Below are 16,255 nucleotides of genomic sequence, written 5' to 3' on the forward strand. Positions count from 1 at the left end.
GTGACCCATTGATAATTAGCCACAAGTTAGGCACATAGCTTGCAACTGGGTGGATCACTGCCCAAGAGGGGAAAAACCTTCACTACATCTGGACCTAAGGTGCTTTGTGCAGAGGTTGAGAAAGAATCTCCTGCGCTGGAGTGCAAACCCTCACATGACCCACTGTTCTAGGAAACCAGAAAACCAAGCCAAGCCAACCTTTTCTTGACACGGAAACTCCCAGTGAGCAGAAGATGCGCACCAGCCCCGAGGTCTCAGGACCGTCCCAAAGCCTTTGCTATCACGACACAAACACAAATCCTCTTTACTTAGGGCTGTGAGGTGATTCCAGGCCACCGAGTACAGCAGGAGCCAGTGCTGGTTTTGCGCCATTTCAGAGACAGATTTTTCTGTACACGCTTCCCTTCCGGGCAGAACTCAAAACTGGTAAACCTAAAGGGACAAGGCTGGAACTGGCAGCCTTAATCTTCCTGTGCTCTCTGCTCTAGGCTCGGATGCAGCTGGCACCCTTGTGGGCCTGCAAAGTTCTAGCACATTTTGTATCCCTGACTGAACTCAACACGGTTCAAATAAATAGCGTTAAGTTTAATAATTAATGTAAATACGACCATGCCTTTATGCAGCAAAGCAAGAGAGAGAGAGAGAGATGCCAACACAAGTCCAACATCACATCCCTTCAAGGGTATGCAATGGAATAACAAACTAGCTTTAAACAGAAGAGAATCCGTTTTTAGGTACTACCAGGATGTAATCTGCTTTCTAATTGCTATGATTTTGCAATATGTGGCAACCAAACCCTAGCATATATAAACTCCATACAGCCAGTGTCGCTGTTAAAAGTGCAACAGTCTACGTTAATGAAAGGATGGGAAGTTTTTAGCCTGCTCCACAGACCAAGGAGTTTTTCCAAGTTGGAACTTTTATACATTTTTTGGTTCCTTTTTCTGATCTCACAAACAGAACTCAGCTAAAACATTATGAACACATAGCAAAAAAAAAAAAAAGAGCATATATTGTATTAAATGCAGGCATCATTTACTGGTTAACTGTCTGGGTCATGTCAGCATATCAAAAATGAAAGTGTACCACTAGTACAAAAGCATGCATTAACAAAGCATAAATACAAACTTTAAAACAAATGGAACTCACCAAATATAAAGACAAACTGAAAATTGTATAATCCTTTTCAGAATACCTAGATGAGGGCTTTTAAAAAGCACAGTTTTTTCAGTTTTATATTCCAAGAAATACGTACAACTACTGCAAAAAGACATGCTTAGGCTTTTCCTGTACTGCTGTAAGCGAAAGAAGCTGAAGTGGTTCACTCCCACGCAGTCAGACCACACCACTTAAAGCTGCAGTGTTCCCGACCTACACTTCCCTAACTAGCAACTTCTGCCTGTTTCTTGGGAGCGGTGCCATGGCTCAGTATGGATGTTGTCTGCTGCCTTGTGGGAGAACTGTGTTCGATTTCTAGTCTAGACTCAGTTACTGCTCTTAGGGTCTGCCGAGACATGAGAGAGGGAAGAGAGGATGTGTTCTGGGAGGAAGGAGGACTGAAAGTAATAGACTAAATCATGAGTTCTGAATTCAAATCCTACTCCTTCTATTTGCTGTGACCTTGGGCAAGACAGTTCATTTCCTGATACTTCGGGTACCCACTTACATTGTAAGCTCTCCTAGGTAGGGATTTATTTGCTTGTTTGTAATTACATGTATATTGACCTGATTTAGGGTACCATATAAATGCCTAACAGTAACAATATAAAATACCAGTGTTCTATTAAAGAATAGTTCTTATTGCACGTAAAGCAAAGATAAAAGCAGAAGGTACATATAAGATAGATTTAGGTTTTGGGGTTTTTTTTTTGCAATTTAAAATATTTATTAACCTTTCCAAAGCCTGGATGTTGTGGGCTAAAGCAGAACTGAGATCACCAACCCCCGTTTGCCCAGCTCGACCTGAGGGATGGCCCACGAAGGTACCTAGCACCTCAGGGAACTCTTCTATTCTTCTTCTTCACATAAACCTAACTAATCTCCTTTTTCTTTTTTTCTCTTAAACTAGATTTGCAGGTTTGCACCTCTACCCTCTGCTGGAGACAGAGAAACACAGAGGGACTGCAAGTGGCACTTTCCGTTAAATAACAGCGCCTGAAATGCTTTTTAGCTCTCTGCCTCCATCTACTGGTAGGGATGCAAAACCCACTTGTCTGGACTGTTCTGGGGTATGAACAAGAAAGCAAAGAGAAAAGCAGAAGGTGCATATAAGATAGGTTTGGGGGTTTTTTTTTTTGCAATTTAAATTTTTTATTAACCATATTTATGTATTCACAATTAACAATGAAACAATGGTATAAAAATACAACTTTAGGATCCTTAATATAAAAATAAAACTTTCCCACAGCTAAAGATCCTGTAACATATAACATAGTAACGAGGGTAGGATTAAGTCTCAGTATAGTCCATCATAAATGGAACGTGAGTAGGGAAAACAGAGACAATGGTAAGTCATGATGAGCTAGGTTTCAGCCATCTCTTATTGAACTTCTCAAGTGTATCTTGATGAATGGTTTTTAATGTAGAGATTACTTACCTGGTAATCTCCTTTTCCTTAGTGTATGCAGATGGACTCAAAACAAATGGGTATAGTGTGCTCGTGCTAGCAGTTGGAGACAGATCTGAAGTCAGCACGTGGTACATATACCCCCACAGGAAGTGAAGCAATTCAGTAATCTTCCTTGCAAAGCTGTTATAGCTATATGTGTACTGACTGATCGATTAATCAGCAGGATTACCCTGACCAATTGATGATAGCTGGAGACCACCAGTGTTCTCAACCGGAAGGCGTCGACACCCAGCAGGGTGGAAGCCCTATTATAAGCAAAACATGGCTTACCGTGAGTCAGTGAATCCCCATGTATACCGGCAGCCGGGCGGGATGCTGAGTCCATCTGCATCCACTAAGGAAAAGGAGATTACCAGGTAAGTAATCTCAACATTTCCTAGTGTGTAGCAGATGGACTCAAAACAAATGGGATGTACAAAAGCTACTCCCGGACTGGGCGGGAGGCTGCCCGAGGACCGTGTAGGATCGCCCTCGCAAATGCTGTGTCCTCCCTGGCCTGAACGGTAGAATCTGGAGAAGGTATGGAGGGAGGACCACGTTGCCGCTTTGCATATCTCTGCAGGCGACAGCAGCTTAGTGTCTGCCCAAGAGGCTGATTGTGCTGCTTGTAGGAGGGGAAAGTGGTGAGCCGTTTGGCGCAGGCCCTCTAGCAGAGGGTTCTGTACAGGGACACCTGGGGGGTCCCTGGCCCAGAATGGCCAGCTCCGATGAGCATTGTGAGACCAGGCCCGGCAGATCTTCTCTCCGAAAGAAGCGTCTCATGGTCCGATATGGTTCTGTCTCCGAGGGAAGTTCATTCTCCTCGGGGGGGCTCCTCACTTACCTGGGAGTAATCCGAATCCCCATGATTGGGGCTGTCGGGTGGTGATTGGCTGCGCCTAGGTCTCGAGGGTCCAGGGGCCGGATCAACCGGGATGGAAAGACCCATCCAAGGAGCAGACTGCATCTGGACAAAGGCGTGAATCCCCTTAAATAATTCCACCCAGGAAAGCGAAGCCAGATCTGGCCGCAGGGGTACCAGGTCTCTCGGATTCCCTGGCTGCTCGCCACGGCCTGCTAAGTCCGATGTGGTCCCTGAGGAACCGCTGGGCTGGGACCGGTCTTGTCCTGGAACTGCCATGGCTTCCTCACATTGGGCACATAGGGAGTCTGCTTCCTCGCTCTGTGTGGCTCTAAGGTTGCATGTTGAGCAGAGGCTTAGAGCATTCATGCCTGATTCTGGGGGTGCCAGCTCTGCGGACGCAGAGGCATTCTTATGCTCCATTTGCCTTAAATGCGGTGCCGTCCTACGATGTGCGCCTAACACGGGCGCTTAACAGCATGCGCCTATGAGCGGGCGTCTTATAAACAGTGCGCCTATAAACGGGCGTCTTATAAATGTGCGCCTATAGCAGGCATCTTATAAAGTGTGCATATGAACGGGCGTCTTCTAAATGTGCGCCTATGAACGGGCGTCTTATAAATGCGTGCCTATAGCGGGCGTCTTATAAACGGGCGCCTATAGCGGGCGTCTTATAAACGGGCATCTTGGCATATGTGTGCGTATCTTAGTAGCATGCGCTAACACCGTGCGCCTATCGTGTGCACTAACACCGAGCGCCTAGCAAGCAAAAGCGCTTAATTAGAAAAGAGAAGTAGGCAGGCAAAATGGCGACCTCCCAGGCGGGCGGCCTCGTAGGCAGGCCCAGTTAAGTCCACACTTCCTCGGAGACCAAGTAAAGATGTAAGCCTTACCTTGTCTTCGGCGCTTCCCGGCTGAGACCCGGGCGGTCTCCGGCTGCGGGGGGAGAGGGGAATACCTTCACCACCGCGCTTAAGGAAGTGCACCCGCTGCCTCTAGGCCGTGCCCGAACCGCTCGGGGGCCAAGCCGCGTCAGAGCCCTTCTCACTCGGGGGCTGGGTCCCTGCTGCGAACCGGCCACCAGACCGAGGCTCCTACCTCTGAGGGACCACGGAAGTCAGCTCGGGAAACTCAACTGGGTGAGTGACCGCCTGGTATCACCACAGGAGTGCGGGGCTCGTCTTCAGTAGATTTCTTCTATGAATTTAGTCGTTAGAATTTGGAAACACGCTCAGCGAGCGTGAGGTAGCTCCAAACTGCTTTGGTGATGGAAATTACTGAATTGCTTCACTTCCTGTGGGGGTATATGTACCCGTGCTGACGTCAGATCTGTCTCCAACTGCTAGCACGAGCACACTATACCCATTTGTTTTGAGTCCATCTGCTACACGCTAGGAAATGTAATAATACTCCCAATTTGTAATACCGCCTTTGATGCTACAGTTTTATAATTAGGTCTCAAAATGGAGTGGAAGAGTAGCCTAGTGGTTAGAGCAGCAAGCTGAGCATCAGGGAAGCCAGGGTTCAAATCCCACAACCATGTCTTGTGACCTTGGGCAAGTCACTTAACCTTCTATTGCCTCAGGTACAAACTTAGGGCCTGATTTACTAAGCTTTTAGTCCCACAGAAACAAAATGGGAAAAATACAGATTGTAAACTTTCTGGGGCAGGGAAATACTTACTGTGCCTAATCTATAAATCACCTAGCTTGGATGTGAAAAGGTAATTAAATCCAAATATATGGGAATTTTATAGTGGTGCAGCTAATGATCAGGCTGAGATATATGCACATTTCCCTTGCAAATCTTATTGAGATTTGCAATAATATTCAGGATTTATATCAAGAACCTATTTTTTTGTTAATGGGACAAAAACCTCAGTGAATCTTAGCAAGTCTGGCAGGCTATGCACGCCTTGTGTTGACCAGGTTGGTACAGGAAGTTGTGGTAGCAAGCCACCATAGGAAAGGCCACAGAGTCCTGGGGACCGGGTGTTCAGGTAATAACCACACTGTTGTTGGTAGCTGTTTGGATTGTTGTGGGATCTTATAGTTGGACATGGAAAGAAAAATTGGTTCTTACCTGCTAATTTTCATTCCTGTAGTACCACAAATCATTCCAGACTCCTGGGTTTTGCATCCCTGCTAGTAGATGGAGACAGAGTTTTACTGGCACTGCTACATAATCACTTGTGCCACCTGCAGTTCCTCAGTAATGACCAAGCACAAAAACTCGTAAAAACACTAACAAATTAAAAAAAAAATTTAAAAAAATGTGCAACAAGTCTGTATTCCATACCAGAAAAATCCGAATTACTTACCAATAAATCTGAGCTGAGCAGGCAACTCTCCACCTCCACACACAGGAAGGGTTCTGGACTGATCCATGGTACTACAGGAACGAAAATTAGCAGGTAAGAACCAATTTTCCTTTCCCTGTATGTACCTGGATTAGTCCAGACTCCTGGAATTTACCAAAGCTCCCTACTTAGGGTGGGACCTGGAGAGTCCCACTCGTAAAACATTTTCGCCAAAAGACCGGGACTCTGGCGTCCCTTCATGCAAGCGATAATGCCTTGCAAAAGTATGCAGAGGCTTCCAAAGTTGCCGCTCTGCAAATTTCCGGTGGCGAAACCATTTGAGCCTCTGCCCACGATGCCGCCTAATATCACGTAGAATGAGCTCTCAAGCCCTCAGGAATTGGACAACCCTTCGTTATGTATGTGAATCCAATGGCCTCCTTCAGCCACCTTGCAATAGTAGCCTTGGAAGCCTGGGAACCTTTCTTGGAACCACTCCATAAAACAAAGAGATGATCCAACCTCCTGAATTTGTTTGTCACCTTGAGATACCTCAACAGAGCTCTGCGGACATCCAACAACTTAAGCTCCCGCGCATGAGGAGCAGAAGAGTCCATCTCCAGAAAATCCGAAGTTCCACTGACTGATTCACATGAAACGCCAGTATCACCTTCGGCAAGAACAAGGGCACTGTCCGCAAGAACACCCCTGAGTCCGAAATTTGAAGAAACGGATCATGGCAAGACAAAGCCTGCAACTCAGAAACTCCCCTAGCTGAACAAATGGCCACCAGAAAAACGAGCTTAAGGGTCAAATCTTTAAGCGTTGCTCTCCAACGAGATTGAAAGGGTGCCTCACACAAACCTCTGAGTAAGAGATTAAGATTCCAGGATGGACAAACTCTCCTAAACTGGCAGATGCAAATTCTTGGCACCACCCCCCACCCCTTGAAGAAACTGATCTACATCAAGATGAGAGGACAGACAGCAACCAAGAGTAGCTACTTGGACTCTCAGAGTTGAAAGCCAAACCCTTGACCAAACCCTCCAGGAGAAAAGTCAAGATCTGAGAGACTGAAGATCATAATGCTCTCACGCTGTTAGCGATATACCAGGATTCAAAAACCTTCCAGACCCTGAAATAGGAGAGGGAAGTAGACATCCGTCTAGCCTTAAAAAGCGTAGCAAAGACCACTTCAGGGTACCTCGTGTCTCAATCGTTGCCTCTCAAAAGCCAAGCCACTAGAGAAAAGTGAGCTGCCTGGTCTGAAGAAGACCCAGCAGATGGGCGAGCCATAAGGGACCGTCCACAGCCATAAGGGACCAGATCTGTAAATCACAGCAGATGTGGCCACGCTGGGGCTACCAACACCACTCACCCAGATATCTCTCTATCCAATGCACCACCTTGCCTACCAGAGGCCAAGAAGGAAACACATACAGCAGAGCTTCCAGAGACCAAGGCAGCACCAGCGCATTGACTCCTTCGGCCCCATGCTCTCTCCTCAGACTGAAAAATCGAGCCACCTTTGCATAGAGATGAGTCGCCATCAGATCCACATGGGGACAGCCCTACCTCTCAAGGATGAGCTGCATTGCTGACTCAGACAGCCCCCACTCCCCCGGATCTAATAACCTGCGACTTAGAAAATCTGCTTGGGAGGAAGTGATATCACGCTTCTGAATGGTCGCTTAGGGAACATGTCCCTACTTTTATAATCCACCGAATAGCATAAAAATTGGGCTGCCAAACGAAAGGAAAAAATATAAAACGAGCCAGTGAGTGAGCAAGATGTTGGAATGGAAGAAATCGATTGATTTAAAGCATTTTTCATATGACAACGCTGCGCAGAGAACTACAGAGGCCTTGATTACAGAGGAGGACGTAGAAAATGGCAGCGGTGAGTCAGAGGCCCCGGAGGGCAGTGATACCCGAATCCAGCCACAGCAACTTGCAGCCCTGCCTCTATCTCGGGACGACTTCCAAACTTGGTTTGGTGAGTTAAAAGCGGATATGTGCTTGCTTAAGCAAGAGCTAAAGTCAATAGTCTCTGACTCTGGCACAATTGTGAGGAGCTGGGAGGAAGGATGGAGGCAGTGGAGCAACGGGTAGATAAGAATGTGGGAACAAGTGAGCACCTACAGCGCGAAGTAATACAGCTGCAGGAAGACAATGCGTAAGAGAGTGGGTTGATGATCAAGAAGAGGAAACCTGCGCTTTAGAGGTATACCCAAGGAAGCTGCATATGCAGACTGCAGCAATGTGATCAAGGATATTTGTGATCTACTTCTGCATTCAACCGAGCCGCTGGAAGGGAGACCAAATCTGGTCCTGGACAGAGCGCATAGATCTCTAGCCCGCTCTCGTGGGAATGTGCCGTGAGACATTGTGGTATGCTTTCACGAGTACGGCGTGAAAGAGCGAGTGTTCTCAAGCGAGGAAGAGGGAAAAAATCATCTGGCAAGGCCATAAAATAGAGGTCTTTCAGGACTTATCCATGCTTACTATCCAAAAGTGTCGAGAATTTCAGGAAATAGTGCAGATTTTGAGGAATGGTGACTATCGGGGATAAAAAATCCCTAAGGATCCTGCATTTTTTCTTTTGAATATTCTTCTTCAAGAAATAGAGCACAGTGTGGCATTCTTGGTGCAGTAAATAATTATAGCCGCCGTGGGGGAAATGGCATTTGCTTGGAAAGATACCCATCCCTACAAAAAGTGGTCCAGAGACTGCATAAAGTTTACTACCAGAACCTTCTCACTGCAACCCGGCATCAATGGCTAGCCAAATTTGAAAAGTTGTGGCAACCCTATATTAAGTACTAGCACTAATGAACCTTGTGAATGCTTAAGTAACAAAAAGAGAAGAGAGGTGGAACTTCCCTACATTACACACAATAGGATCTAGATAGCAGGTATAGGGTTATAGCAGGTATAGGCATGGCAAGTTCTCAGGGAAGATTCATAGATTTTAGGGTGTGTCTACCATATGGCTCTTTAAGAAAGCCTTCACTAAAGAGTGTGGAGGGTAGAGAATGAAAGTACAAGGTAATGCAGATGAGAATGAATTTACTCAATCCTACATTTAAGAAGTAATATCTCAAAGAGACAGTAACTCAATAATATACCTGGGACTTGACCAGCATTACTCAAATAATGATTTTATTTATGAAATTGTAACCGAACTTTATTGGCACCTGTTAGAATGTAAGATATCCTACATTTACTTACCTTAGTCTATGTGCCTATTTGTAAACCGTTGCGATGGTATATAACTTAGCGACGGTATAGAAAGGTTTTTAAATAAATAAATAAATAAATAAATATTGTTCACATTCTGATTTATTAGATATTTGCTGCTTTGCAGCTTTTTGATTAAGGAGGTTATAGCATCTGGATACATTATAATGAAAACTGAGATTGTTATTGTTACTATTACTGAGCTGTCTGCAAAGTGTTATGATACCGTGCAAATGTTTTGAAAATATTTTGAATAATATTTTGTAATATACCAAGAATGTAAGATTGACAGGCTATATAAGTGCTAACTATGCAGAATGTGACTGGTTAGTTCTTTGTGGATTGACACCTGTTTGGTACATTGACTTGTGTAATAACACAAATTACAATTTTCAAAAAACAAAACAAAACAAAAAAAAAAGAAGAAAATCCACTTAGACATTTTCTATTCCCACAATGTGTGACACTGCTCTCCATTCCAGGTGCCACTCCATTCAGAGAATCAATTCTTGGGCGTCCTGAGCCACTGCCTGACTCTTGATTCCTCCCTGCCAATTGATGTAGGCCACTATCGTCTCATTGTTCGATAAGATCTTCACTGACCAACCTTTGACTAATGGCAGAAAAGTCCATAATGCTAAATGGACCACTCTTGTCTCTAACTGATTGAAGACTAGGAAACCTCCTTCATAGATCAGCAGCCCTGAGTGGACCGTTGCTGACAGACTGACATTGGTAGTACGAATCACCCAATCAGAGACCTCCAACTCTACACCTCAAGTAAGACTGGAACTCAGAAGCCACCACGACAAACTGTCCCTGGCAATACCCTCAAGCGGCAAATGAAGGTGAAACTCCTCCAAAAGTGGATTCCAATGAGACATCAGAGCCCTCTGCAAAGGCCTTATATGAGCGAATGCCCAAGGCACCAATTCTAGGGTCAAAGCCATCAAGCCCAGAGCCTGCAATTAATCCCAGATTCTGGACATCGACAACCCCAACAACTGAGAAACTTGACCCTGCAGCTTCAGAACCCACTCCTCCGAGAGAAACACCTTGCCCCCTAGTGTGTCGAACCGGGCTCCCAGATATTCTAGGGATTGCGAGGGAACCAAGAGACTCTTTGCCAAGTTTACCACCCAGCCGAGTGACTCTAGAGTGTGGATCACTTTCAGAACCGACTGACGACAAAGGTTCTCCGACTTTGCCCTGATAAGCCATTCATCGAGATAAGGGTGCACCAGAATCCCTTCCCGACGCAAAGCTGCTGCTACCACCACCATCACCTCTGTGAACGTGCGTGGTGCCGTGGCTAACCCAAAGGGAACAGCCTGAAACTGAAAATGCTGACCCAGAACCATGAATTGCAGAAACCTCAGATAATCTGGGTGAATGGGTATACGCAGATACACCTCCATCAAGTCCAAAAAAGCCAGTAACTCGCCCTTACAGACTGCCACTATGACAGACCTCAGGATTTCCATCCGGAAATGCACTTTGAGCTCCGCATTTATCCTTTTTAAATCTAGGATCGGACGAAAAGTCCCCTCCTTTTTTGGAACCTGCGGAACTGGAATTAATGTTCCTAGCTTCTGCAACCAGTCCAAAGTCTCCCAAACCACCAGTTGCTTGTCTATAGGACCACAAAGGGAAACCAGAAACAAATCCTGGACGGGCCACGCAAATTCTAACATGTAGCCATCTCTTACTACACTAAGGACCCATTGAACCTCCGTAATTTTGGTCCACTCCTCGTAAAACCATGCCAAGCGACCTCCTACAAAAGGAACGACAGTGTGGATTGGCCTTGCCTCACTACAAAGATTTATCCTGACTGCACTACCACTTGCGGTGTCCCAGAAGGGTTTCCGACCTCCCTGAAAGGACTGACCCCCAAGACTGGCCATAGAGCCAGAAGTGTCTCTGCGGACCTACCACTCTGCTTGCTGGGCGAGACCTTCTAGTATCCCGAAAATGAGAACGAGCCTGAAAAAATCTCTTGCCCTTAGGTTTATCCTCAGGCAGCTTGTGTACTTTATTTTCGCCCAAACTCTTCATCAATTCCTCTAGGTCTTCCCCAAACAAGAGGCGACCCTTGAAAGGCAAAGACCCTAGCTGAGACTTGGATACATCCACCAACCAATCACACAACCACAATAACCTCCTGGCTGACACCATAACCCTAGTCCCTGGTCCTCACCAGGTCATACAGAACACAGCCATTTCTAAATTCTCCGTCTTCAATGTTCTCTCTCTGGGCTTTGCCTTCGCATCCTGAAGGTGCTACACCCAACGCAGCATGCCCAATGCATAAAACCGGAACAAATGGCCACCTGTAAACGCAAAGCTGGCACTTCAAAAATTCTCTTGAGCTGTACCCCCAAGCTTTTGATCCTAAACATCCTTCAGCGCCACGGACCCTGCAACTGGAATGGTTGTCTTCTTGGTAACAGCCAAAACCACCGCATCAACCTTAGGGAGGGAAAGCAGGTCCAACGTCTGCTCAGGCAAAGGATAAAGCTTCGCCATAACCCTCCCAACCCTTAAAACAGGCGTTGGGAGTTCCACCAACTTCTTCACAGATTTATGATAAGGGAAGGATTTCGCCGGCCCCACAGCCCGTCCAGGACCAGATCAGCTTCTTCTAGATCAGAGTCCTCCTGCTGGACCTTGACCCCGAGCTCCTCTAAAACCTGAGGAATCAACGGCCCAAGCTCTTCCTTACGAAAAAGATGGACCATCTTAAGGTCATCTCCCTCAAAAACCGGGATCTCCTCCAGATCATCCCCCCAGATCTACACCAACTGCATCCGGATCAACCAACAGGCCATGCGCCGGGGGCACCTCTGGAGCTTCCTCCAGCTGGGACCCCTCCAAGACGAAACCGGACCCAACAAGCGCTGGACCACTGCAGGCTGCTTCGTTCAGGACAAACCATGATGGGATCCAAATCACAAACCTTGGAAGGCCGGGCCCGGGCCCCCATACTGGAAGCCACCGCCTCCTGCTGAGACAAATAGGCCTCATGCAGGAGCAACACAAAATCCAAAGAAAAAGGTCTTGAGATGCCAGCCACAATCTGAGGACAAGGGACAGGCAAAAAGAGGATTACCCTCCTCCTCCTCCCGGGAGCCCAAACAGACTTGGGAGGGCCTCAAAGGGAAATCCCCCTCCCCCGGCGTGGCCCAAGCCACGTGAGCTTTCAAAATGGCTGCCATTCCCTCGCCGAGAGGAAACGGGTCCTCCAGCACTGGAGGAAGAGGAATGGGTAACATTCTCCTTCTCTTCACGGCCCCCGGAGAATCTGATGGCCCCTGCCCCTCACCAACGGCGGAACAAGAAGCCCACAACCCGACACGAGTGAGACTCTAGCACGCCAAACTGCGCACCATCTGGGAATGAAGGCGGGGATCTTACCTCAGCCCTGAAGAAGCCCCAGACACTGAAAAGCCCAGCATTGTACTCCCCTCCACCCAAGAAAAGAGGCAGGAAGTAGGCCGAAGACAAGACAAGCTCTCATTAGCTTTTTTTTAAACTTCATTCAATGACTGGAACTCAGAGCTGTCCAAAAAAAAAAAAAAAAAGAGACAGCCTAAAAATCAAGCCAGCTATGCCGAGCCAGCAGCCGCCAGAGCAGTCTCGTGAAGGGGAGGGATCCGGACCACCAATTTACACCCCCATGGAAGCAAGGATCGAGTATTCACAATGATCACCAACCCCCAGCTCATCCACCTCAATCAACAGTGATGGCCCCTCCAGGACCCACCACCCTTTGGGAGGAAGGCTTGTAATCCTCAAACCCAAACAGAAAAAAAAAAAAATGTCTCCTGACTGCAGAAATGCAGGTCTGCACCATCCACTGGAGACGGAGAAATACTGCAGGTGGCACAAGTGATTATGTACCAGTGCCATTAAAACTCTGTCTCCATCTGCTGGCAGAGATGCAAAACTCAAGTTTGGACTGATCCAGTTACGTACAGGGAAAGGGAGAATTGCTCTGGATGAACTAAAAAAAAAAAATGAATCTAGCACACTCAGGAGGTTAGAAGGTTGTGTAGTGAGAATGGAAGGGGATTGGGTGAATTGGAGTTAGGGTTAAGATTTTCTGGATTTAATAATCTTTTTGAGATGTGAGAGTAGATGGGTGGGTAGGTGTCTTTGTATTTTTCTTTTTTATTGTAATTGCTTTGATTTATCCAACAAAAGCAGATAATGAAATCTAAATCACTTAATCCAGCAAGCCCATAATGTTGGGGACTTCATACTCCCTTCATCTTGCTCTGTTGCCACCACAGTTGTGAAGCACTTTGAGTGTTGCTTCATGTGATTTGACTGCTGTTGAAATCAGAACTGGATATCTATCAAGTATGGGATTGGGCCTGGACATTCATCATTTGATTGGGAGAATACAGATTCCTATTTTAAGGAATACAATACTTGTTTTTGGTTTGTTTTTTTTTAACCAATAACATTTTTTTCTTTGAACTATGGTGTTTGGCACAGTAAGTCTCATTCTACAGAACATAATTAACACTTTTCTAAAGCCATGCTTTGACAGCCCACTTCCAAATGACACTCCAATATATTTTCTCTTGGGTATGTATTACAGAATGGTTTAAATATTCTGATATAATCTGAAACATATTTTACAAAATATTGATTCCTAGAGTTGCACAAGAGATATTATATTTTTGACCACTTCTTGTGTGTTCTCGTCTACATTCTCGTCAGCAAACATTTTTTACCTCTTTTTTTTTTGTTGAATGAAACAGCCGACAAACTCTCTACTTCCAGTCACAAGTATACGGCACAGGTGTAACTTTTTCTGGCAGCAGTGACCAGAATCAACAGGGCACAGTCTTCTTCAACATCTGGGACGCCAAGATGAATTGTGTAAAATGGAGAAGGGGGGTGAACTCCAACCTCACCACCATGCTGCAAAGCTTCTCTGTCTGCAACTGCATCAGAACCACTCTGACCAGTAGCTTCAAGGCTCACACAGAGTGCCTCATGGTCCAGTTCTTCCTCCTCCCAGGCTAGAGGAAGCTGAGGTAGGACACGTGGGATGTGGAACTCTACATAAAGAAACTCGGAATACAACACATCAGCTGACCTTAATCTGTGTCAAAGACATTACAGAACCAGTGAGAAATATACTAGAAGCCATCTGTTCCATGATATGGGGGACTGTAGATTCAGCAATATTTATGTGCCTGTTAGATACCAAACAGAAAGCAAAAGGCTTTTCCCTTTTGCAATAACAAAGTCCTTTAGTCAAAAGGGGAACCCTCCCCACCCCCGAAATGAAAATACTAGCTTTGTTTCAAAATGTACTTAGTCCCTTAATTAACCCTTACTTCAGGATTGCTGGGGTCAGGTTCACCAGCCTGACCCTAAAATCCAACCTTTTCTCAGAGAATAGGTTTTAGGTTTAACTGTGTGGGAATAAAATAAAATTTAACTTCTAAGCACCTTGGCAGGGCTCTGTGCCTTTTCGACTCCCTCAGCCTTGGCAGTAGCACAGTTTCTCGAGTTGTCCAGCTGTAACAGGATGCCCGAGAGATATACAGACTACACACACAGTGCCCAACACACACACACATGCTATAATATAATATACAAGGTATACAGTAATAAAATGCAGCTTTATTTACAGCACACATACTTCATTTCCCGTGACTATAATACATACCAAATCAGCATCCTGCCACTCATCAGGTCGGGGAACCCCGGTGCGACCGAAAAACAGGAGCACACAGCTTCAACAGGAAAGATCCTGTGCCACTCGTCAGTGCACAGGTGAGGCTCCAGCTCCCACTGGAGACCCCCGAATTTTTATAGGGCTTTGAAAACAAGTGCAGGTGCAGACAAGCCACTGCTTGAGTCTGGGAACCTTCCTGTCCAGTGTAGGGCTGCTGGCCAGGCATCCCTCCTCCTCCTGTTGAGTCAGGTCCCAGGCACAGACAAGCTACTCTCCCCCACAACCACCTGCTTAAGCCCTGCTGATACTGTTCTTCGCTTGATCAACAAGTTTTTCAAAGTTCAACACAGTGTTTGTCCTGAGAGCATTCTTTATCCCATCGTATTACATTCCACCTCTTGCTCTCAGGATAAATCACATACCGCTTCTTCATAATGTATTTCTAACCCATACCCGTGTTACTAAAGCAGAATACACATCTTAATTCTATAATATACACATAAATAGTATTATTATTAGTATTAAAACTATTAAAATGGGATGGATCACCCAGTTTAAGACGTTAGTAGCTTTTGGTGAAGTGCCAGCGAAAATGTCCTGAGTAATAATGGCTTGAGCTTCGTGTGCTAATATGGACTGATTAATCAAGCTAACATGATGTTGCAACGTCATGCTAAAGCAATCAAATGAAGCATTCTCATTACAGAGAAGCAGATCTAATGTTTGTCTGCAATGTACAAAGTACCTTAGACTAATAGACTGTGATTTTCCTCCTTAGTTATTGCTCTCTCTCTCCCCCCCCCCCTATACACTACAAATGCTTGTGAAAACAACAGCTTCCCTCCCTCTGAGAACTTATCAGTTTTCAGAAACAGCTGTGCGGCCTTCAAACTTGTCTGTGTCTGGCTGAAAACTCAAACCATTCGGCCTCTCCAACATATTCCATCCCTGGATTCAGAGTTTTCACACTGACATCTGCTGGATTAAAAGTTTCTTAATCTATATATTTACATTGGTCAGAACAATGTGTATTAATTGTTGGATATATACATGCATTAAACACTGATCCTCTTAGGGATAGCAAATATAAAAGACCAGGACTACTACCATATTTGCAAGAAAAGCTAAATCCATTAACTCATTGCTCCCTCTGTGCAATTGGTCAGAATACCCTTATCAAGAATACCTAAGCCCCACCTAAGCTGCATGGCCCTGGAGTTTAACTGACACAGAGATCTGCCCAATTTAAAACATTAGCAAGGCAAGCCTCTGGCCTGCCAGGAGTGTGCACAGCGATTGGTCCATTGCGATCTCCATGCTGGTTGTTGTGTGTGGTTGGCCTCTCTGACTTCTGGGGGACACCCAGCTCATCAGGATATATATATAGGCCACCTTTCAATGATTATCCAGTATCAGGCCTACTGCGCTCAGTATAGCCTGTGTTCACATGTGCAGTTATTTGGGTGCCTCTCTATCCCTTGATGAAGTATTGTCTCAGGTCTTTGCTCAATGGCCTCTCCCACTGGCAGCCTGCTAATCTCCTTA

At 45.8% G+C, this 16,255-nt stretch overlaps 1 protein-coding gene across 2 annotated transcripts in view; it reads right to left on the bottom strand.

Annotated features, from left to right (window-relative positions):
* P2RX7 (purinergic receptor P2X 7) overlaps window positions 1–15,454 on the bottom strand; it is a 78,700-nt gene extending 63,246 nt beyond the window's left edge. The window contains exon 1 of one of the 2 annotated variants that reach the window (XM_029571975.1): window positions 14,702–15,454. In XM_029571975.1, the coding sequence (XP_029427835.1) occupies window positions 14,702–14,724 (23 nt within the window). In that variant the 5' untranslated portion in view covers window positions 14,725–15,454. Of the gene's footprint in view, window positions 1–1,149; window positions 1,327–14,701 lie in introns of those variants that run through there. The other variant, XM_029571974.1, reaches the window with a different exon arrangement.
* Between the last annotated feature and the right edge of the window lie 801 nt (window positions 15,455–16,255).

This window comes from Rhinatrema bivittatum, chromosome 11, assembly GCF_901001135.1.
Source record: "Rhinatrema bivittatum chromosome 11, aRhiBiv1.1, whole genome shotgun sequence".
NCBI classification, from domain to species: Eukaryota; Metazoa; Chordata; class Amphibia; order Gymnophiona; family Rhinatrematidae; genus Rhinatrema; species Rhinatrema bivittatum.